This window comes from Ranitomeya imitator, chromosome 3 (assembly GCF_032444005.1).
Source record: "Ranitomeya imitator isolate aRanImi1 chromosome 3, aRanImi1.pri, whole genome shotgun sequence".
In the NCBI taxonomy this organism is placed as follows: Eukaryota; Metazoa; Chordata; class Amphibia; order Anura; family Dendrobatidae; genus Ranitomeya; species Ranitomeya imitator.
The window spans coordinates 323,626,429-323,649,555 of record NC_091284.1 but is presented as its reverse complement, the minus strand read 5'-3'; the positions used below and the strand labels follow the sequence as shown (position 1 = coordinate 323,649,555).

Below are 23,127 nucleotides of genomic sequence, written 5' to 3'. Positions count from 1 at the left end.
CAGCCCATGCCCAATTCCCAGCCCAGGCCCAATTCCCAGCCCAGGCCCAATTCCCTGCCCAGTCCCAATACCCAACCCAGTCCCAATACCCAACCCAGTCCCAATACCCAACCCAGTCCCAATTCCCATTCCGGCCCCAAATCCCAATGTCCTCCCCAATGTTTTCTTCCTTGTCAAGCTTTCCTTCCCCATTCAGTATTCCACCTACCCCAACACCCCCCCCTGCTCAGCCTCATGGTTTTTCCCCCCCTTCCACTACACCCCAACCCAGTAGGCTTTCCCTACCTATCGACGTGGTCCAACCTTCCAGCCCCTCCGCAACTATCTCCACCCCACACTTTACAGACTTGTGAATCTGTGTTTTTATGTTAAAAATGTGTTTTAAAAAATTTAGATGTTGAAATATGTTATACAAAAAAAGTTTTATAAATGTGTTTACCACAAAAACTTTTATAAAAAATATGGTATAACCATGACAAAAGGTTTGGAAAAATATGTTCAAAAAAAGTTAAATAAAATTTTTTGGGGTTTAAAAATTACTTGTTGGTTCAGTGCCTTCATTTAGGTATGCTGGTATGCTAACAAACAAAGGGAAAAAAAATTACACACCACACGTTTAAAGGTATAATTTGGTTTATTAAAAAACATACCAAACTTTTGGGAAATAATTAACAAAACTTGGTGTCAATAAAATCATAACACTTTGTACAGAAACAAATCACAGAGACCTAAAATAAAGATCTCACACTATCACAGAGACCTAAAATAAAGATCTCACACTATGTTGTCTTGCCATGGAACTCTGCCTACAGGTGACACGAAATACACAGCAAAGTGGTCCCTCATTCTGGAAACAGAACCTGCGGAACGAACAGAGCTGCTTTGATAGTCCCACAAGGTTGTCTCAGAGTCCTCATCATCCATGGAAACAGGCTACTTTGAAAGAACATAGTTATGCAGCACCACACAGGCCTTCACAACCTCATCCACTGTTTGTGTGTGCAGTCTTATGGCGGTTAGCAGCATGCGCCACTTTGCGGTTAAAATGCCAAACACGCACTCCACCACTCGTCTGGCTCTAGTTAAGCGGTAATTGAAAACTCTTTTGGTTCGGGTGAAGTCTCTGCTGGATTACGGTTTTAGTAGGTGTGGCGAAAACTGGAAAGCCTCATCACCAACACAGACAAATGGCATAGGTGGTCCAGTTGTTCCCAGGAGTGGTCTTGCTGGTGGAAAATTATAGCTGTCTTCATACAGACAACGGCCCATCGGAGAAGTTTTGAAGACTTGTGAGTCGTTGGACCGGCCATAGGCTCCAATGTCCACAGCCATAAATTTACAGTTGGCATCTGCTATGGCCATGAGTATTATTGAAAAGTACTTTTTGTAGTTACAGTACTCTGAGCCAGATCCTGCAGGTTTTGCAATACGGATGTGTTTGCCATCTACGGCACCCAAGCAATTTGGGAAATGGCACAGTTTCTTAAAATGTTCAGCACTCTGCAGCCAGATGTCCATTGTCGGTTGTGGAATGTATTCCTGATGCAAGGTATCCCAGAGTGCGCGGCAGGTCACTTTCACAATTCCTGAAATTGTTGATATTCCAAGGCGGAACTGGTAATGGAGTGAAGTTAGGGATTCTTCTGTAGCAAGGAATCTGTGAAAAACAAATAAAAATGTTAGTAAAAATTGCAAAGACCAACATAAAATTTTGAAACAATTTACACAAATTTTTATTTTTACTTTTGACAAATGGCACTGCAGAATTTTTTGTTCTGTTGTAGTACACACTTAAAACTGCATTTTTTACATCTGTGCATTCCTATTATGGAGCAGGTGTTAAACACTGTGGAATGGCCACAAACAATAAAAAAATTAACATGCTGCAGAAAATGCAACGCAGTGTTTCAGCGCAGTATTTTCTGCAGCATGTTCACTGATGATGTGGTTTTCCATAGGTTAAAACATGTTTACATGGCATAAAATATGAACAATGATAAAAAAAAACAAAAAACATAACAAGTAGACTTACCGCAGTGTCACCATCAGCCGCTCCGCCGGTGAGATGGAACACCTGAAGTGTGTGTCCTGCCTTTGGATGACATCCCCAACTTGTTCCAGCAAAACATCAAAGTGTTCTTGCTTCATCCGAACATAATTAAAAAATGTATCTGGGTTCTGCCGCAACTCCATGTAGAGAGTTGAATAGACGCCCCGGGTCATCCGCTGTGCATTTATGGGATGTATCCATAGGCGTCGCCGGCGACGTTGCTGTAGAAGAATCCTCCGTCTTGCTGCTGCCTCCTTCTCCCGAACTATTATATCCAGCCGATTGGTCTCAAAAATCACATCAGTAACTACGTTCGCAATCTTCACAAGCACTCCTTCCATCTCTGCCACATTCTCTAAACCCTGTCAAAGATGGGGAGTAAAAGCAGTCAATGTATAGGTTTCCCTATTTTCCAGTAGCCAATCACATTTGGGAGACTCCCATTTTTAGGCATGGAAAATGGATCCGTCATAAAAACGGATGAAACAGATGTTAAAAAACGGACACAACGGATGCAACGGATCCAGTTTTTCGATGGAACTGTCTAGCGGATCCGTCGAAATACTGGATACGTTGCATCCATTTTTCACTATTTTTGACGCATCCGTTGATAGGTCGCGCCGACGCATTGTGACGGCCGCCAGAAGACGCAAGTGTGAAAGTAGCCTAAAATGTAATTATTTTTTCTTCACTGCCCAAAGGTATAAAATTCTCTGACCCAATATGATCACTGCACTCCTACATGAATTCATTGAGAGGTGTAGTTTGTAAAATGGAGTCACTTATGGGGTTTTTTGCTGTTCTAGATCCCCTGGGGCTCTGCCAATATGACATAGCACTCTCAAACCAGTGCAGCAAAATGCACTGTAATATGGACCTCCTTCCATTTTGAGCTTTGCTCTGTGCCTCAAGTAGTTTTCGGCCACTTATGGGGTATTGATGTACTCAGGAAAAATTGCATAACAAATTGTACTGCTTGTTTTCTCCTATTACCCCTTTTGAAAATTGCAAACTTGGTGTCAAAGGATCATTTTAGTAGAAAAAAATAGTAATATTTCATTTACTTTGGCCAATGTTATACAAGTTTGTGAATCATCAGAGGGTTAAAAATACTCACTACTCCCCAAATTGAACTCCTTGGGCGGTGTAGTTTACAAAATGGGATCACCAGTGGGGGTTTCTGTTGTTTTGGCATGTCATGGGCTCTTCAAATATGACATGGCATCAGCAACCTATTCCAGCCAAAATAGCGCTCATTCTCTTTCCAGCCCTACCATGCGCCAAAGCAGTCGTTTTCCAACAAATATGGGGTACCTGCGTACTTTGGAAAAATTGCACAATAAATGTTGGCATCCATTTTCTCCTGTTACCCTTGTGAAAAGTAAAAAAAAAAAGAGGGGCTAAAATAATTTCATGGGAAAAATTAGATTTTTTTCATTTTCACAGCTCAACGTTATAAAATTCTGTGAAGCCCCTGAGGGTTAAAGGAGCTCACCACACATCCAAATAAATTTGAGGGGTCTAGTTTCCAAAATGCGGTATTTTGTGGGGGTTTCACCTGTTCAGGCACATCAGGGGCCCTAAAAATGTGACATTGCGTCCGCTATTGATTCCAGCCAATTCTGCATTACAAAACTCAAACTGTGCTCCTTACCTTCTGAGCCTTGCGCCCAAACAGTAGTTTTCCACCACATATGGGGTATTGGCGTACTCAGGAGAAATCGCACACCAAATTTTATGGTGCGATTTCTCTTTTTACCCTTGTGAAAATGAAAAATTTGGCCCAAAAGTAACATCTTTATGGGAAAAAGCTAAATGTTCATTTTTTCCTTCCATATTTCATTAATTCCTGTGAAGCACCTGAAGGGTTAATAAACTTCTTTAATTTACTTTTAAGCACCTTGGGGGGGGAGGGGGCAGTTTTTAGAACGGTGTCACTTTTGGATATTTTCGGCCCCTAAGAGTCACTTCAAATGTGATGTGGTCTGTAAAAAAAATGGTTTTATTAATTTTAAGAAAAATGAGAAATCGCTGATCAACTTTTAACTCCTCTAACTTCGCAATTAAAAAAAATTATGTTTCAAAAATTGTGCTGATATAAAATAGACATGTGGGAAATTTTATTTATGAACTATTTTGCATGACATATCTCTAGTTTAAGGGCATAAAAATTAAAGGTTTGAAAATTGTGAAATTTTCGCCATATTTCCAATATATTCAGAAATAAACGCAAGTTGTATATCAAATAAATGTTACCACTATCATGAAGCACAGTATGTCATAAAAAAATTATCTCAGAATCACTGGGATCCATTGAAGCATTCCTCAGTTATTACCACATAAAGTGACAGTGGTCAGAATTGTAACATTTGGCCCGGTCATGAAGGTGAATATAGAGTTAAAGTCTTCCCTGTATATACTCAGTGCTGTACAACAAATACTCCCCTGTAAAAGGAAGTTTGGTTCTGTCTGGAAATTCACATAGTTTTAATACTAGAGGTTAGGATTATCTTGACTGGGTACACCTTGGCTTGGTGCGATGGTACTTATTTTTTTTAACGCATTTTTGTTTTATGTTTTGTCTGTTTAATGGCCACTGTGATCACGCTCCTACACGATGCATGTATACCAACTTACACTCCAGTTAATTTCTTTTGGTTTTGCTTTAGGTTTCTGCATTCAATGCATGGAAGGTTGTGGCCTCCCTTTCTTTGTGCTGGACATTACGGTACATTTGCCCTGGTCCTGCTCGGCCCTTATACACATTTTTGACACATGGTAAGGTTTGAATACTAGAGGTTAGGACCGTCCTGAATGGGTACACCTTGTTGCTGCTGGGATTAACTTTTTTTAATTAAAAACAATGTTTACTAAGTACCTTATATTATTTATGTGCACTATTGATTTTTACTTACTTACAGCGGGATATATGTTCATTTGGTTTCTATCTTAGGTTTTGTCTGGAAATTCACATGGTGGAAAAAGAAACCTTATTTAGTTCACTGTAATTTCCAGACCACTGCCCTTTTCCATTTCATTTCTAAAACACATTTTGCTTACTTTGTAAATTAATTGTTGGTAAAGCAAAATTTGGGATGTTGCATACACTGAGTATTAGGCTAGGGTCACACTGCGTTAGGGCAATCCGTTTAGCGCTAGCGCTAGCGGATTGCGCTAACGCAATGTTTTTAAGGGGCCGCATTTCGGGGTCGCGTGAACGTCCCCGCTCTCGCAGATCCCCGATCTGCGAGAGCGGGGAACGGACCTCGGGCGCGCCGCGGACGCTGCAAGCAGCGTCGGAGGCGTGCTGCAAAAGACCGGCACATCGCTAGTGCGTGCCGAAAAGGACACGCGCTAGCAATGCGCTGGTTACATTGCGGGCTATGGGAGCGCTAACGGGCGCGTTGAATGGCGTTAATTTCGCCGTGCAACGCTGTCCGTTAGCGCTCACACTAAAACGCAATGTGACCTTAGCCTTAATATTGTACAATGAAGTGTTTTTAATATACTACATGCAACATCTAGAGTAATATTGGAAAATAAAAGTTGGTAAGAAATATGCTTAACGCGATATTTTGGTATCTGCAAATTAAAACCTATTTAAGGCCAGTTTCACACGTCCTGATATTTCCAGTACCGGAGATACCAGTGTTCTTGTGTGTAATACTTGTGGCATTCGTGTGGCAAACTTGTGCCGCATCAGCACCACATGTACCGGCGCCTGGAAAGCAGTGGTACTGTTCACTCTGTTCCCTGGCGCCAAAGACATCTCTCATCAATCTCCCCTGCTCTGCCGTTGATCAGTGCGAGAAGAGGAGAATGTTGAGAGTTATATTCCACTGATAACAGCGAGAGCAGGCGGCGGCCGATGGGAGAATTCATCAGTCGCCGCCTGCGCTGTAAATAAATTTAAAAAATGGTGTGGGTTCGCCTGTATTTTTGATAACCAGCCAGGAAAACTGACAGCTGCAGGTTGCAACCGTCAGCTGTCAGTTTCAGAAAAGCTGGTTATGACTAACAGAGGGGTCCGCACGCTGTTTTTTTTAATTATTTATTTAAATAATTTAAAAAAACATGGGGACCCCTATTTTCTTGATAACTAGCCTTGCTAATGCTGACAGCTGAGAGTTGCAGCTTGCAGCTGTCAGTTTTGCCAGGCTGGTTATCAAAAATACAGGGGAATCCACACCATTTTAAAAATTTATTTTATAGAGCAAGTGGCGGCGGATTTTTCATTAATTTATTTATTTATAGCGCAGTTGGTGGCTGATGAATACTTCCATGAGCAGCCGCCTGCTCTCACTGTTATTAGCGGCATCAGGTGTAGGCTAATGGGAGTAGTAATCCCATCAGCCGCTGCCTGCTCCCGCTGTTATCAGTTGAACACAACGATCATCATTCTCCCCTGCTCGTGCTGATCACAGGGGTGGGGAGAAAGATGCAAGCGGTCTTCAGCACCTGGCGCTGAGGAACAGCATTAACAGTACTGCTGCTTCCCAAGTGCCAGTATGTGTCAGATGCTGCTGTTAAAAAAAACAAACATGTCAGAGTATTATGCCCAGGGACACATGGTCTGTGGAAACACACTGACATGTGCACAGACCCATTCACTTGAATGGGTCTGAGTGTGTAAGTGTCTCCAGTATGTGTGAAAACTGTCACCACACACCCCAGACACACTTACATCAGAAAGAGGCCTTATACTAATAAATATAGTAAAGTTCTATAACTTAAAAAAAATGACACATTGTACTTTGTTAGTGGTAAACTTAGATCAATATATTTTACATTTATTTGTTAAAATATATCTGCCATTTTTAAACATTGAATTTTTATACCCTTCAACCAGATACTCAAACAAAGCAAATTAATAATATTACCCAAAACTCTACTTCACGTCAGCATCATTTTTATTTTGTTAGGATGCTAGAAGGCTTAAATGTTTAGCAGCAAAATTTCATTTTTCTCAAGGGAATTTACTTTTTTCTTTTAATAGACCCATTTAGTTTGGAAGTGACTTTAAGGGGAAAATATATTGCAAAAACCTCAAAAGTACCCAAACTCCCAAGACTATTTTAAAAATTGCACCCCTGAAAATTTTCAAAACTATTGTAAGGAAGTTTGTCAATTTCACGTGCTTCACATGAATTAGCACAAATTGGGTTTAAAAAGTGAAAAATATTTATCGCTAAAATGTTGCTTTTGCCCCAAATTTTTCATATTCACAACGGATAATTAGAAAATAGACCCCATAATTTATTATACAATTTCTTGCAAATGCATCAATACCCTTCATGTGGTTAAAAACTGCTGATGTGTGGGAAGGAGGGCTATTTGATTTTTGGAGCGCAATTTTGCCTGAAATGGGATATAGATGTCATATTGCAAAAATAGAGGGACTGCTGCCATTTTGGAAACTTAAACCCTTAGGAAGTGTTCTATTGTGTAATGAGCATTTTGGACCTACAGAAGCTTCACAGATATTTACAAAATTGGACCAGGAAAACAAAAATTATATTTTCTCTGCTAAACTGTTTTTTTTCTATGATTTTCTCGTGTTGCTTTTCCCGAGCCGTTGAGCTACCAGTAACTTTATTTCCATTGACAGATGAAGGAGCTGAGAGATGTCTTGTTTTTTTGTAGAGTGAGTTGATGTTTTTATTGGTACCTTTTTGGGAGACATAACTATTTTCGATCACTTTTAATGCATTTATCTTGTACCCTATGCAGAGTACCTGTGTTGGGTTTCCATATAAATCCTCAAATAGCAGGATTCAGATTGAACATCTGACGGAATCATCTAATATATAAAGCTGAATGTGTGTGTGTGTGTGTGTGTGTGTGTGTATGTATGTGTGTATGTCCGGGATTGGCACCTGCACCGTCGCAGCTACAGCCACAAAATTATGCACAGTCACACATATGGACCCCAACAACAACGCTTGGTTGAGCGGGCACCATCCAGCTAATACTGAAATATGGGGATCACCATTTGCATACCCAACATAAGTACCATTTGACAAGAAAAAGTGTATGCATAGAGATTGGGATCACCACAACAATTCTCTTAAAATATCAAAATATTTGGGAACAATACACAAAGAAACATTGAAAACACTTAAAAACCCATAACGTGAATCAGGGTAATGGGTCCACAACAATAACAGGTAAATACCAGCAAAATATGCATGTCACACAGCTAATTACTACAATAGAGCACAGTTTAGCATAGACAGATCACATATGCCCATCAATGACCCATAACATACATGTAAAAGCACTATATATGCTACTGCTAAATAGGAGCAATCTGGTTGGTAGGTGCGTGGGAACCACTATAACCCGTGGTCTTACCAACAAATAACCCCCAGAGAGGGAACAGCAGAATTGGCATCCATATATTGTTAGTTCCACTCACTTTACCCCCTAGATCCCAGGGAGACTCCTACCCATCCTAGCACAGTGAGCGTACTCTGCGGTCATGAAATAACAGGCCCATCAGATCTATAGAGCTGTGTGAGTGCTGAGACCAAAGCGTATCGACGCTCAGGGCGTCTTTCTCAAGGTCAATATAATAGAGATCAGTGCGCTCCCAAGTTTTTATAACAACAAATAATACTATAACACCTACCAGGTGTGTAGGAGTAAGGCGGCGCCGATGCATCCTCCCGGCGTGGTAATGGGTTAGCTGCGCAGGCGCTGGAAAGTTTCCCATAGTCCTGGCCACAGTGGTCCGCGCATGCGCCGAACGCCAATGCAATTCCCCCAGTTTCCAAGAGATCCTCGATCTCCGCCCCTAGTTACGGCGTTTTGCTTGGATCATTCCAACCACCGTAAATACTGGCAGCAGAAGGGGTGTATCGTCCAGACAGATACAAGCATTCCTGTGCAGGCATTACTCAAACTCCCCTGGCCAGGGCACATACAGTCCAACCGTCCACGTCCATACTATTGGGGTTTGCTTATCACAAAAGTATAATATACCCCCTCGCCAAAACAGGCTACTGTGCAAACATAGGGCTAGGACTTAGAATCCCCCACAGAAGTGCATTATCACAGATCGATAGTGTGATTATGGTGCCCCTCACAAGCAACTAGAGACGTACATTACCCCCCTCTCTCTCTCCCTTTCCTCCTCTCCCCCCCCCCCCCCCCCCATATCACCACTCCACCCATTGTCCCTATATAAAGGAAATGTAATCCTGGGGCATTCCATTCCCAATAAGAGTGCCATACAGGATCTTCCAAATGTTTAGCTGTAGTTGCCAAGAAAGACCTTATCTTGGCAATCCCTAGGGCAACACTATACCAAACCCTTAAAATAAGGGAATACAGAATAAGCCTACTCAGCAAAATCCCATAAGGACACATGTATTGGCAGATACAGCTTCAAAATGTGTTACAGACACTGATGTACCGAATAGTCCCCCGACCTTCACAATGGAACATAAGCATAGAGTAAGTATAAAGCAATAGTGGGGTTAGAGAGGACTATGTAGTGTATTATAGAAGTTATGCCAGCAACGTACCCCAAAATATTCCCAAAAGGGTATATACACAGGATAACAGAGCCCGTTGCTGTATTTCTCCATATAGCGCCCCCCCAAAAAAAGGGAGAGGAGGAAGGGGAGACAGGGAGGGGGATCTCCAACAGAGGGGAGAAGGGCCAACCATCCCCAAAACAATTTTGATATTTTAACCCCTTCACGACATGCACTGTACTAGTACTGCGCATGCCGTGTCACCCCCTTTGATATGGGCTTCGGCGGTGAGCCCACATCAAAGTCGCGACATGTCAGCTGTTTTGTACAGCTGACATGTGCGCGCAATAGCGGCGGGTGAAATCGCTATTGACCCGCCGCTATTAACCTGTTAAATGCCGCTGTCAAACGCAGACAGCGGCATTTAACCGGCGCTTCCGGCCGGGCGGCCGGAAATGATGTCATCACCGACCCCCGTCACATGATCGAGGGTCGGCGATGCATCAGGAAGGTAACCATAGAGCTCCTTGAGACCTCTATGGTTACTGATGCCGGTCTGCTGTGAGCGCCCCCCTGTGGTCGGCGCTCATAGCACACCTGCATTTCTGCTACATATCAGCGATCTGATGATCGCTGCTATGTAGCAGAGCTGATCAGGCTATGCCAGCTTCTAGCCTCCCATGGAGGCTACTGAAGCATGGCACAAGTAAAAAAAAAATGTTTTTAAAAATATGAAAAAAATATAAAAAATATAAAAGTTTAAATCACCCCCCTTTCGCCCCATCCTAAATAAAACAATTACAAAAAAAACCTACACGTATTTGGTATCGCCGCGTTCAGAATCTCCCGATCTATCAATAAAAAAAAGCATTAACCTGATCGCTAAACTGCGTAGCGAGAAAAAAATCCGAAACGCCAGAATTACGTCTTTTTGGTCGCCGTGACATTGCATTAAAATGCAATAACGGGCGATCAAAAGAACGTATCCGCACCAAAATGGTATAATTAAAAGCGTCAGCTCGGCACGCAAAAAATAAGCCCTCACCCGACCCTAGATCACGAAAAATGGAGACGCTTCGGGTATCGGAAAATGGCACTTTTTTTTTTTTTAAGCAAAGTTTTGAATTTTTTTTCACCACTTGGATAAAAAATAACCTAGTCATGTTAGATGTCTAGGAACTCGTAATGACCTAGAGAATCACAATGGCAGGTTAGTTTTAGCATTTAATGAACCTAGCAAAAAAGCCAAGCAAAAAACAAGTGTGGGATTACACTTTTTTTGCAATTTCACCGCACTTGGAATTTTTTTCCCATTTTCTAGTAAAAGACATGGTAAAACCAATGGTGTCGTTCAAAAGTACAACTCGTCCCGCAAAAAATAAGCCCTCACATGACCATATTGACAGAAAAATAAAAAAGTTATGGCTCTGGGAAGAAGGGAAGTGAAAAATGAAAACGCAAAAACGAAAAAGGGCCGCGACTTGAAGGGGTTAAGAGAATTGTTGTGGTGATCCCAATCTCTATGCATACACTTTTTCTTGTCAAATGGTACACGTATGGACCCTGAGAGCATCATAAGCTATGTTGTGAGGCGACATTTTAACCCTGCGCGTTCCAATTCACAAAACAATTTTTCCCCTATCTACATAATGGGGAAAAAGTGAAAGGAAAAGAGTTGGAGGCAAATTGACAGCTGCCAGATGTGAACAAGGGGGACTTAAAGAATGAGAGCGATGGCACCAAAAAGTATATACCGTACAGTTGCTAAGGTGGGGCCCTGACATGGGATACTCACCACACACGGGGATATGAACACACACACAAAATGCGCCACACACTACCATGTGCTTGAACATGTATACCACCCTCAGCACACATTTCACCACACATACACCAACCTCGCCACATAAAAGTCGAAACACAAAAGTCGCTGTTCAAAACTCGCCACATGCAAAACTAGGCTCACGCAAAACTCACCAAATGTGCAAAACTCACCTCATGGAAAACTCGCCACACGCAAAACTTGCACACACGGAAAAATTGCCACATGCACAAAAGTTGCAACACATGCAAAAGTTGCCTCACACAAAACTTTGCACGTACTCAAAACGCACCACACATAAAACTTGCCACGCGCAAAGCTCGCCATGCGCAAAACCTGCTGCACACAACTTGCTACACTAATCTGTCACATGCAAATCGACACACAAAAAGTTAATTCACGCATGTTGCCACACAAAACTCATCTCACAAAAGTCACTACATGCATGTCGCCACACAAAACTCATCTCACAAAAGTCGCTACATGCATGTCACCACACGCAACTCAACACACACAACTTGACACATGAAACTCGCCCTGATACACACACAAGTCTGGTATTATCCTTCAAAAATAAAAATCTGATTAATAAGCAGACAAACTAGAAGAGCAACAAATGTACCATATAGGAAATACGGCAGCTGTCAGTCACATGACCTGTCTATTATGTGTATGTGTGTGCTAATATATACTGCCAGGGGGTAGGGCTTCCTGTTGGCTGGGATTTATCAGGCTGCCAATAGCAACCAATCACAGCTTAGCATCTATTTTGCTACAGTTAATTAATATGAGCTCTGATTGGTTAATATAGGCAACAAAGGACATTCTCAGTATAGCAAAGCTTGTGTGAGGTAATAGTATGTCAGTTATGGTGTGTTGGTGGAAAGGCTGATGTCAGTCACATTACGTCTATGTGAGAGGATATAGAAACTGCCAGTTACAGACTATTTTTACCACAATAATGCCTCATAAGAAAAGGAATTCCATGGCACAAATGTCAGCTGATGCGAAAAGAAAAGCTGCATTACGGGCCAATGAAAAATGTGAAGACCGAGTGTTACGTGTTTTATAAGTCCGCGGAACTTTTGGAGGTAGCTTGGTAGACCCCGTTACACCGAGAAACAAGGCTGACACACATGAGAACAGCAGCCAATGAACTTTCTGAGCAGAGGGAAGCGAGGTTTGCAGACAAGAGAACAAGAGCTGCTTCCTCAAGAGCTAATGGACCTTCTGAGGAGAGGGAAGCGAGGCTTGCAAACATGAAAACAAGAGCTGCTTCCTCAAGGGCCAATTAACTTTCTGAGGAGAGGGAAGTGAGGCTTGCGGACAAGAAAACAAGAGCTGCTTCCTCAAGAGCCAATGAACTTTCTGAGGAGAGGGAAGCAAGTCTTGCAGACAGAACAAGAACTGCTTCCTTAAGAGCCAATGAACTTTCTGAGGAGAGGGAAGCAAGGCTTGCAGATAAGAGAACAAGAGCTGCTTCCTCAAGGGCCAATGAGTCATCTCAGCTGAGAGAAGGCCGACTTGCCACTAAGAGAATTGCTATTTCTTTCACCAGGGCACAGGAAATGGTTGGAGATTTGAAACATGCTGCCTTTTGTTACCAGTCAGACATAAGCTATCATGATAATCCTAAAGTTCAGATAGGAAAAATGGATGTGGTCTGCGTGTACTGCAGTGCCCTAAAATGGAAAGATGAACCACCAGGTTTATACTGTGCAAATGGCAAGATAAAACTTCCACCTCTCCTGTCACCACCAGATCCCCTAAAGTCTCTGATGACAGGTACCAGTACAATATCAAAGCATGTCTTGGACAACATCAGGAAGTACAACTCCTGCTTCCAAATGACATCATTTGGTGCAACAAAAGAAATGTTTACAACAGGATTTATGCCGACATTTAAAGTTCAAGGACTGGTTTACCACTCAATTGGCTCACTGCTTTGATTACAAGGAGAAGAGCCTCAATTTCTTCAACTTCATGGGAAATGCAGAAGCAGAGGCTCAGCGGAGATGCTCTTTAATTCCTAACACTTGCCTTGATATTACTACTATTTTGCAGCAGTTCTTTCACTCCAACAATCCATATGTTCAACTTTTCAAGACTGCACTTGAATGCATGCCAAAAGACGATTACAAGGTTGTCATTCGAGCTGACAAAACATCAAAAGGAGAACATCAGCGACGTTTCAATGCTCCCACATTTGATGAGGTAGCCATCTTGATTGTAGGTAATGATTTTCAAAGCCGTGATATTGTGCTTCAGAAAAGGAACAATAGCTTGCAACGAGTAGCAGAAACTCACAGGTCCTATGATGCACTGCAATATCCAATCATCTTTTGGCAGGGACAGGATGGCTATCACTTTGGAATACCTCAGACAGAACCTACAACAGGCAACCCTTCAGGAAAAAAAAGTGTCGGCCATGGACTTCTATGCATATAGGATAATGACAAGATTTGCAGAGGAAAATCACATCTTGAAATGCAAACACCTCTTCCACCAATTTATTGTTGACATGTATGCCAAGACTGAGAGTGAACGTCTTTTATATATCCAACTAAATCAAAAGAAGCTCAGAGCAGAGGAATATATTCACCTTAGAGATGCTGTTGCAAATGATGCTGATCCAAAAGAGTTGGGGAAAATGGTCGTGTCTACACTGTTCATCCATCAAATGCAGAGTGCTTCTACCTGCGTATGTTACTTCATGATGTCAAAGGCTCTACATCATTTTCTGACCTGAAGACCGTTGGAGGCCATGTGTGTGAAACATTCAGGGAAGCTTGCCAAAGAAAAGGACTTCTGGAAAATGATGGACACTGGGACATGACCCTCAGTGAAGCAGCCGCCACACAAACCCCAAAGCGACTAAAGGCCCCTTCACATTTAGCGACGCTGCAGCGATACCGACAACGATCCGGATCGCTGCAGCGTCGCTGTTTGGTCGCTGGAGAGCTGTCACACAGACCGCTCTCCAGCGACCAACGATGCCGGTAACCAGGGTAAACATCGGGTAACTAAGCGCAGGGCCGCGCTTAGTAACCTGATGTTTACCCTGGTTACCATGCTAAAAGTAAAAAAAAAACAAACAGTATATACTTACCTACAGCCGTCTGTCCTCCAGCGCTGCGCTCTGCTTCTCTGCTCTCCTCCTGTACTGTCTGGGAGCCGGAAAGCAGAGCGGTGACGTCACCGCTCTGCTTTCCGGCTCACAGACAGTACAGGAGGAGTGCAGAGCGCAGCGCTGGAGGACAGACAGCGTTAGGTAAGTATATACTGTTTGTTTTTTTTTACTTTTAGCATGGTAACCAGGGTAAACATCGGGTTACTAAGCGCGGCCCTGCGCTTAGTTACCCGATGTTTACCCTGGTTACCAGTGAAGACATCGCTGGATCGGTGTCACACACGCCGATCCAGCGATGTCAGCAGGAGTCCAGCGACGAAATAAAGTTCTGGACTTTATTCAGCGACCAACGATCTCCCAGCAGGGGCCTGATCGTTGGTCGCTGTCACACATAACGATTTCATTAACGATATCGTTGCTACGTCACAAATAGCAACGATATCGTTAACAATATCGTTATGTGTGAAGGTACCTTTAGACACCTCTTTGCTATTATTCTAACAACTTGTAGCATTTCAAATCCTCTTGAGATTTGGACAAAGTACAAAACTGATCTCAATGAGGACTTTCTTCATGCAGATTAGAAGGGAAAATCCTCAGCAACTCATCAACTTCACTGAGGAAATGTTCAATGAAACTTTAATGCTCCTTGAAGATCAGTGCATAGCAATGTCAGGAAAAGCCTTACAGTTGCTTGGTTTGCCTGCTCCAATAAGAAATCCTGAAGGTATCCAAATGTGTAGGGAGATTTTCATAGAAACAAACTACAATATTTATGAACTGACAGCATTTGTGTCTCAGAACGAGCCAATATTGGTACCAGATCAAAGGGACGCCTATAACTACATTTTAAGTTTCAGTGAAACCAACATAGGTGGAATTGTCTTCCTTGATGCTCCAGGTGGAACAGGAAAGACATATGTAATCAACTTGCTCCTGGCAAAATTTCGACAACAAAAAAAAAAATTGCACTTGCAGTGGCATCTTCTGGAATTGCAGCTATGCTTTTAAAAGGTGGCAGGACAGCACATTCGACATTCAAACTACCACTTAACCTGTCTCATAGTGACAGCCCTGTGTGTAATATTGCCAAGGGATCAGGACTGGCCAAATTGCTTCAAAAATGCAGTGCCATCATTTGGGATGAATGCACCATGTCACACAAAAGGGCTTTGGAAGCAGTGGACAGACTGCTGCAAGACCTGCGTAGCAACAAATATATCATGGGAGGAGTACCCGTATTTTTCGAACTATAAGACGCACCAGAATATAAGGCGCACCCAGGTTTTAGAGGTGGAAAATAGGGAAAAAAATATTTGAAGCAAAAAAAATTGGTAAAATATCTAATAACATAAATAACATACTATTATATGTGGTGTCATTATATATAATAGTATGTTATTATGTTGGAAGCTGCGGGACCAGTATGGTGTCTGTGAAGTACTATATGAAGATGCTGGAGGGTGAGTATAAGAATGGGGGCACAAGGCTTGAAAGCACCACTCCAGCACTGCAATATAACACTGGAGTGCTGCTTTAAAATCCCATGAAAGAACTATAACTCCCAGCATTTCCTGCAGATCCTATGACATGCTGGGAGTTAAAGTTCACCAAAGGAGTGGCAGAGTGCTTTATTGTGTTTTGTAAACACTAACCTCTTAATTGTGGCAGCCAGCCAGGCACGCCGTGGTGAGGTAAAAAGCTGGAGAATCCCATGACCGCACACACAGAGCCTTCCCACTTGTTGCCTTTCCAGCACAGATGTGACAGCACAGGTTATAACTAAGAGGAAGCCAGCAGATTCTAGTGGGGATTCTGAAGGACCTGTGATGATGTCAAGAAGAGGGAGGGCTCTGAGCTGCCATCTGATGCTCCAGCCCGCCCACTTCTGACATCACACAGGTCCTCCTTGTGCACAGCAGTCCAGCCCAGGCAGGTATGCAGTGATCTCATCTCCTCTCCCCTGCCACCCTGCTGCTGCTGCCTCCTCCTCCCCCGGACACACAGATCTCCCCAGCTGCTGCAGGAATCCAGCGCTGGGGAAACCAGGTGTGTCCCTGCAAATGGAGTATTCATTTGCTGCTCCTGGCTCACTGCTCAGCTGATAGGTGGGCGGGGAAGCAGCTAATGAATATTCACTGCACTTAATCATCGGAACCATGTGGTTTCCCCAGCACTGATTCTGGGCAGTGGTGGACATTTTTCTGCCTCCTGAAGTGGGATAACAGTGCGATCCCACTTGCTGCTGCCCTCCTCCCCACATGCTACATCCCAACCATAAGACGCACCCACACTTTCCTCCCAAATTTGGAGGAAAAAAAGTGCGTCTTATGGTCAGAAAAATACGGTAGTTGTTGTTTTGGCAGGTGACTTCCGCCAAACATTACCTGTTATTCCAAGATCAACCCCTGCAAACGAACTCAATGCCTGTCTCAAAGCATCGTACCTTTGGAGAAAAGTAAAGAAAATCTCACTGAACACAAACATGAGGGTCTACATGACAGGCGATGTTTCTGCTGGACAGTTTTCGAGCCAGCTGTTGACTATTGGAGATGGCAAGGCACCAGTAAACTCAACCACTGGACAGATCACCTTCCCAAGCAACATTTGTTGCATTGTGACTTCCATTGAGGAGTTGAAAGCAAACATTCAAGTCCACTTCAAAAATTCTGGCTGGCTTTGTGAAAGGGCTATTCTAGCTCCCAAAAATGACAGCGTCAACAAGATCAATCTTCACATTCTCAATCTCCTTCCAGGTGTGTGCACATCCTAAAAGTCAGTGGATACAGTAATAGACCCTGCTCAAGCATTATTTTATCCAACTGATTTCCTCAATTCCTTGGAGCCACAAGGACTTCCTTCTCACAGCTCCTATTCTGCTATTGAGAAATTTGGATCCATCAAAGCTGTGTAATGGAACAAGACTCTTGATTAAGAGCCTGTTTCCACATGTAATTGAGGCAACCATTTTGACAGGATGTGCCACAGGAGATGTTTTCATTCCAACAATTCCTCTCATTCCATCTGATTTGCCTTTTGATTTTAAACGTCTCCAGTTTCCTGTTCTACTGGCATTTGCTATGTCCATCAACAAGGCTCAGGGACAGTCCTTGAAAGTAGTTGTAATCGATTTACAATCTCCATACTTTTCTCATGGTCAACTTTATGTGGCCTGTTCAAGAGTTGGAACAGCCAAAAATCTGTTCGTCTTTGCACCTGAAGGAAAAACTAAGAATGTCGTTTATCAAAAGGCTCTGGAATGAGTAGTAGAAGATTACTTCACATTACTTGGCCAATTTAGTTAAATCTGTGTGGAATATCTCTGGTGTTGAAATATATGTTGTGAAATGCTTCTATTAGCTTAGTTTTTGCCTTTTAATAATTACATTTCTATATATTTGTTTTGTGGTTTTTCTGTGCAGAATAAATTTTTGTTAACACATTCTATTTTGCTAACAGCAGTTATTAACCCAGGCGAAGCCAGGTAGTATAGCTAGTTCACTATAATGATGTAGATGGAGTCATTCCATTTAGCATCTATCCAGTAGTGTCCCGTTTCTGTATTCAAGCACAAAACTGTGGAAGAGGCCCTTCCTACAGAAAAAGACATCATTGCTTGTTTATTTTTGAGTTTACGATTTCAGTGACACCATATTTTTATATGTATGACTTTTAGATAATTTTTTTATTCCATTTTTTGATTGTCAGCATTATTATTTTTGGTGTGCGTTTTTATTTATTAGTTTTTTTTTATAATGTTCACCATACAGGAAAAATAATGTGACAGTTTTATAACTCTGGTTAGTTATGCTACACACAGTGATACTAATTATGTTTTCTGTGATATTTTGGTGTGCTTTTTTGCATTTTTTTTTACAAATTTGATTGAACTTTTTTTTTTACATAGTCTATATATGGTACATGTTCATTTTTCACTTTGATCGATTATCTAACACACTGCAATACTTCTTTATAACAATTAAAATTACCTCTCAGTTTTATACTGTCTGACCGCTTATGGCAAGGCCTAACATGCCACTGTAACTGGCAGACCCAAAGGCCATTACTTAAGGTTAATAAAATACCACAATTGGTGTTACTTCCAATTGTTGCTGATGCAAGAGGGTGTCAGCTATAGTGTACAGCAGACACCTGCTCATCCTTTACCCTTTGGTGGGGCACTACATACTTATTCCTTGATGGTATAAAACGGCAAATTTCAAGAATAAAGAACAGGTGTTAAGATCAGTGTGTTTCACATTTAAACTAAAAAAAGAAAAAATAACTAAAATTAACAGTTCTAACTTTCTAAAATTCTCATCTTCTTCTGCCTTACCTTTGTTTCTGACATCTCCAAATGTTCAGAAGTCCCATGAGGTTGAGCTCTAGATTGAAATATTCCATGCTGAGCTTTTAAGTGGGTCTGAGCATTTATCCTTGTAAGATTGGATTCTTCTCTCCCAGGAGATGGGTACTGTGGTGGTGAAGCCAATCCACCTCTAAAAGCTGCATAAAGCAGACTTGTGACTTCACTGCTGGGGGATAAATGTCTGACCGGGGGTGAAGAACCGTGCTCTGGGGACATGTAGGCCCTCGGTGAAAGACTACGATGTGGGGATAGTTGCTGAGGGGAAACACATCGTAGTGGGGATACTTCTCTGGCTGATGGCAAGCGCTGGCATGGTGACATTCCCCTGCGGGGTGAGGTACAGCCTGTCGGTGAAAAACATTTTGGTGAGCTTTCTCTTTTCTGAAGATGATGTCTTCTGGATGGACCTGCCTGACTACTTCCTAAGTCTTTGCCAGGAGACCATTGTCTATGGGGTACTAGCTCTTGAGACACTCTCTGATTAGATACCATCAGAGCTTGGGAATCTTTTCCAGAAAACTCAGAAGTCTGAAATTGTGAAGAAAATTGACTAACAGAAGTAGTATCTGTATTGTCTGGGTTCTGTCTTGGCTCATTAGGTGAATAAGAAGCGACAGAACTTGGTGAGAGATCTGTATTTTTTTCTTCTTGACTTTCATCTTCATCTTCATCCTCCTCCTCATCTCCATCAGAATCTTCTTCATCATCTGAATCTTCTAAGTCAGAAAACTGATGCTCTTCTACCACATCACTCTCTAGCCAACGCTCTTCACTTGTCCCTGCAAAGAACAATAATGCATACATTAGAAGTACTTATAGAGTCATTGTTATACAGAAAAACCTGGATGTCAAATTACAAATTCTTCAATATAAAATCATACATTACTGAAGTTTGGAATTTATACTGGTGATTTTATCATACTCATAGCATTAGACTACTGAAAACACGTTTCTACAACTGTGCAATTTTATATACTAAGGTACAATATTGAAGAATAAGAATATTGCATCACGTCAATGTGTGGCTTGGAAAAATATTGTTTTTTTCATCCTTTTTTATTCATGATTTTTAAAGAGGTTGCTATTCTGCACTAAGAAGTGCAGAAGAACCATATTATACTTCCTAAGGCTTCTTTTACACTTCCGTCGGTCAGGGTGCGTCATAATGCAGTGAAGTGACGTACCGATGGATGTTGTGAAAATTGTTTAAAACGTGTGTAACGCATCTAGTGTTATGACGGATGCGTCAAAGGAGCTCCTGCCTGAATTTTCAGGTAAAAGATTTGTTCGTTCGAGAGAGAGAGACTTTTTCCCCGGACTAGAAAATCCTTCCAGGCATGCTCAGAATAGAAAAACGCAATACGTCGCTGGAATCCTTCTTTTCACAGTCAACGGCGGATTCTGCATCCATAGGCTTCCAATATAGCCACCGACGTATGCCGCAGGATGCGTCGTTGCACATTTTTCCGACGTTGACAAAAAACGTTTGATTGAATGTTTTTTTGTCAGCAACGTGCCATAAAATTGCGCAGAATCCAGTGCACGACGGACTAATTCTTTTGGCCATGCGTCGCGATACGTCGCTAATACAAGTCAATGAGAAAAAACGCATCCTGCAGGCAAATTTGCAGAATGCGTTTTTTTCACAAAACGACGCATTGTGACGGGGAATACAAGACGGAAGTGTGAAAGAGGCCTAAGCTGACAGGCCCTCAGGACAGGACAAGTTTTGGGAGTCTGCGGTATAACCCTCTCTTTTCAGCTCACAATGTTGACACCGTTATTCTAGTGCTCTAGAGAAGACAGGGTGACAAATGCCTTATTAATACTTAAAATAAAATACAGCACCTTCTTCTGCATCCTGGTCAGCAAGAGACGGTGGTATTAAACCCAGCTCCTGGCACTTTTTGCTGTGTGCTTTAGATTTCATGTGTTTAGTTAGATTCCCTGATAAACAGAAAAAAATAGGTAATTACGAACAGTTAATTTCTGATGCATTTCTGCCCGTGGCTGACACTTCTTCTGATGATAGCTATTTCTAAGGGCTCAATTTTATAGTTTTAGGCTATGTGCACAGGTTAAGTATTTGTAGAATTTTCCTGCAGCAAAATCCAGGGTGTCGGCAGAGAAAATGCTGTGTATATATGTGCGTTTTGTATGCTTTTTCACCTCCCTTTTATTTCTAGTCACTTGGATGATTGAAAAACCCTGCAAAAACATTGAAGGAATTGATATGCACGGTGCGGAGGTGTCACTCTGCAACCCAGAGCTTCCAACTAGCAAGGAAAAATCATGATAGCCAGCTGGACAAGAAAACAATGAACAAATATATAATTAACTAGCAGGGCTGTAGGGGCTTTTCAGGAGTTGAAGCGTCGTTTTTCTTCTGCCCCTGTGTTGTGCCAGCCAGATGTTTCTCTCCCGTTTCAGGTCGAGGTTGATGCTTCTGAGATTGGAGCAGGGGCTGTTTTGTCGCAAAGAAGTTCTGATGGCTCGGTGATGAAACCATGTGCCTTCTTTTCTAGAAAATTCTCGCCTGCTGAGCGCAATTATGATGTTGGCAATCGAGAGTTGTTGGCCATGAAGTGGGCATTCGAGGAGTGGCGTCATTGGCTTGAAGGAGCCAAGCATCGCGTGGTGGTCTTGACGGATCACAAGAATTTGACTTATCTCGAGTCTGCCAAACTGTTGAATCCTAGACAGGCTCGATGGTCGCTGTTTTTCTCCCGTTTTGATTTTGTGGTTTCGTACCTTCCGGACTCTAAGAATGTGAAGGCTGATGCCCTGTCAAGGAGTTTTGTGCCTGACTCTCCGGGTGTTCCTGAGCCGGCGGGTATTCTCAAAGAGGGGGTAATTTTGTCTGCCATCTCCCCTGATTTGCGGCGCGTGCTGCAGAAGTTTCAGGCTGATAGACCTGACCGTTGTTCAGCGGAGAAACTGTTTGTCCCTGATAGATGGACTAGTAGAGTTATCTCTGAGGTTCATTGTTCGGTGTTGGCGGGTCATCCTGGAATCTTTGGTACCAGAGATTTGGTGGCTAGATCCTTTTGGTGGCCTTCTTTGTCACGGGATGTGCGTTCTTTTGTGCAGTTCTGTGGGACTTGTGCTCGGGCTAAGCCCTGTTGTTCTCGTGCCAGTGGGTTGCTTTTGCCCTTGCCGGTCCCGAAGAGGCCCTGGACGCATATTTCCATGGATTTTATTTCAGATCTCCCTGTCTCTCAAAGTATGTCGGTCATTTGGGTGGTTTGTGATCGCTTCTCTAAGATGGTCCATTTGGTACCCTTGTCTAAATTGCCTTCCTCCTCTGATTTGGTGCCATTGTTTTTCCAGCATGTGGTTCGTTTGCATGGCATTCCAGAGAACATCGTCTCGGACAGAGGTTCCCAGTTTGTTTCGAGGTTTTGGCGTTCCTTTTGTGCTAAGATGGGCATTGATTTGTCTTTTTCTTCGGCTTTTCATCCTCAGACAAATGGCCAAACCGAACGAACTAATCAGACTTTGGAAACATATCTGAGATGCTTTGTTTCTGCTGATCAGGATGATTGGGTGTCCTTCTTGCCTTTGGCTGAGTTCGCCCTTAATAATCGGGCCAGCTCGGCTACTTTGGTTTCGCCTTTTTTCTGTAATTCTGGTTTCCATCCTCGTTTCTCTTCAGGGCAGGTTGAGCCTTCGGACTGTCCTGGTGTGGATACGGTGATGGACAGGTTGCAGCAGATTTGGACTCATGTGGTGGACAATTTGACATTGTCCCAGGAGAAGGCTCAACATTGCGCTAACCGCCGGCGCTGTGTTGGTCCCCGACTTCGTGTTGGGGATTTGGTTTGGTTGTCATCTCGTCATGTTCCTATGAAGGTTTCCTCTCCTAAGTTTAAGCCTCGTTTCATTGGTCCGTGTAAGTTTTCTGAAGTTCTCAATCCTGTGTCATTTCGTTTGGCCCTTCCAGCTTCTTTTGCCATCCATAATGTGTTCCATAGGTCGTTATTGCGGAGATACGTGGCGCCTATGGTTCCCTCCGTTGATCCTCCTGCCCCGGTGTTGGTCGAGGGGGAGTTGGAGTATGTGGTGGAGAAGATTTTGGATTCTCATATTTCGAGACGGAAACTCCAGTACCTGGTCAAGTGGAAGGGTTATGGTCAGGAAGATAATTCCTGGGTTTTTGCCTCTGATGTTCATGCTGCCGATCTAGTTCGTGCCTTTCATTTGGATCGTCCTGATCGGCCTGGGGGCTCTGGTGAGGGTTCGGTGACCCCTCCTCAAGGGGGGGTACTGTTGTGA

General features: G+C 42.7%; 1 protein-coding gene across 5 annotated transcripts in view; it reads right to left on the bottom strand.

Moving 5' to 3' along the window:
* HIVEP3 (HIVEP zinc finger 3) overlaps positions 1-23,127 on the bottom strand; it is a 388,571-nt gene that overhangs the window by 23,544 nt on the left and 341,900 nt on the right. For 2 of the 5 annotated variants that reach the window (XM_069756676.1, XM_069756677.1), the window contains 4 exons: positions 20,701-20,799; positions 18,820-19,631; positions 2,033-2,412; positions 627-1,657 (listed from right to left, as the gene is read on the bottom strand). In XM_069756676.1, the coding sequence (XP_069612777.1) occupies positions 1,132-1,657; positions 2,033-2,412; positions 18,820-19,631; positions 20,701-20,799 (1,817 nt within the window). In that variant the 3' untranslated portion in view covers positions 627-1,131. Of the gene's footprint in view, positions 1-626; positions 1,658-2,032; positions 2,413-18,819; positions 19,632-20,700; positions 20,800-23,127 lie in introns of those variants that run through there. The other 3 variants (XR_011319247.1, XM_069756679.1, XM_069756678.1) reach the window with 2 other exon arrangements.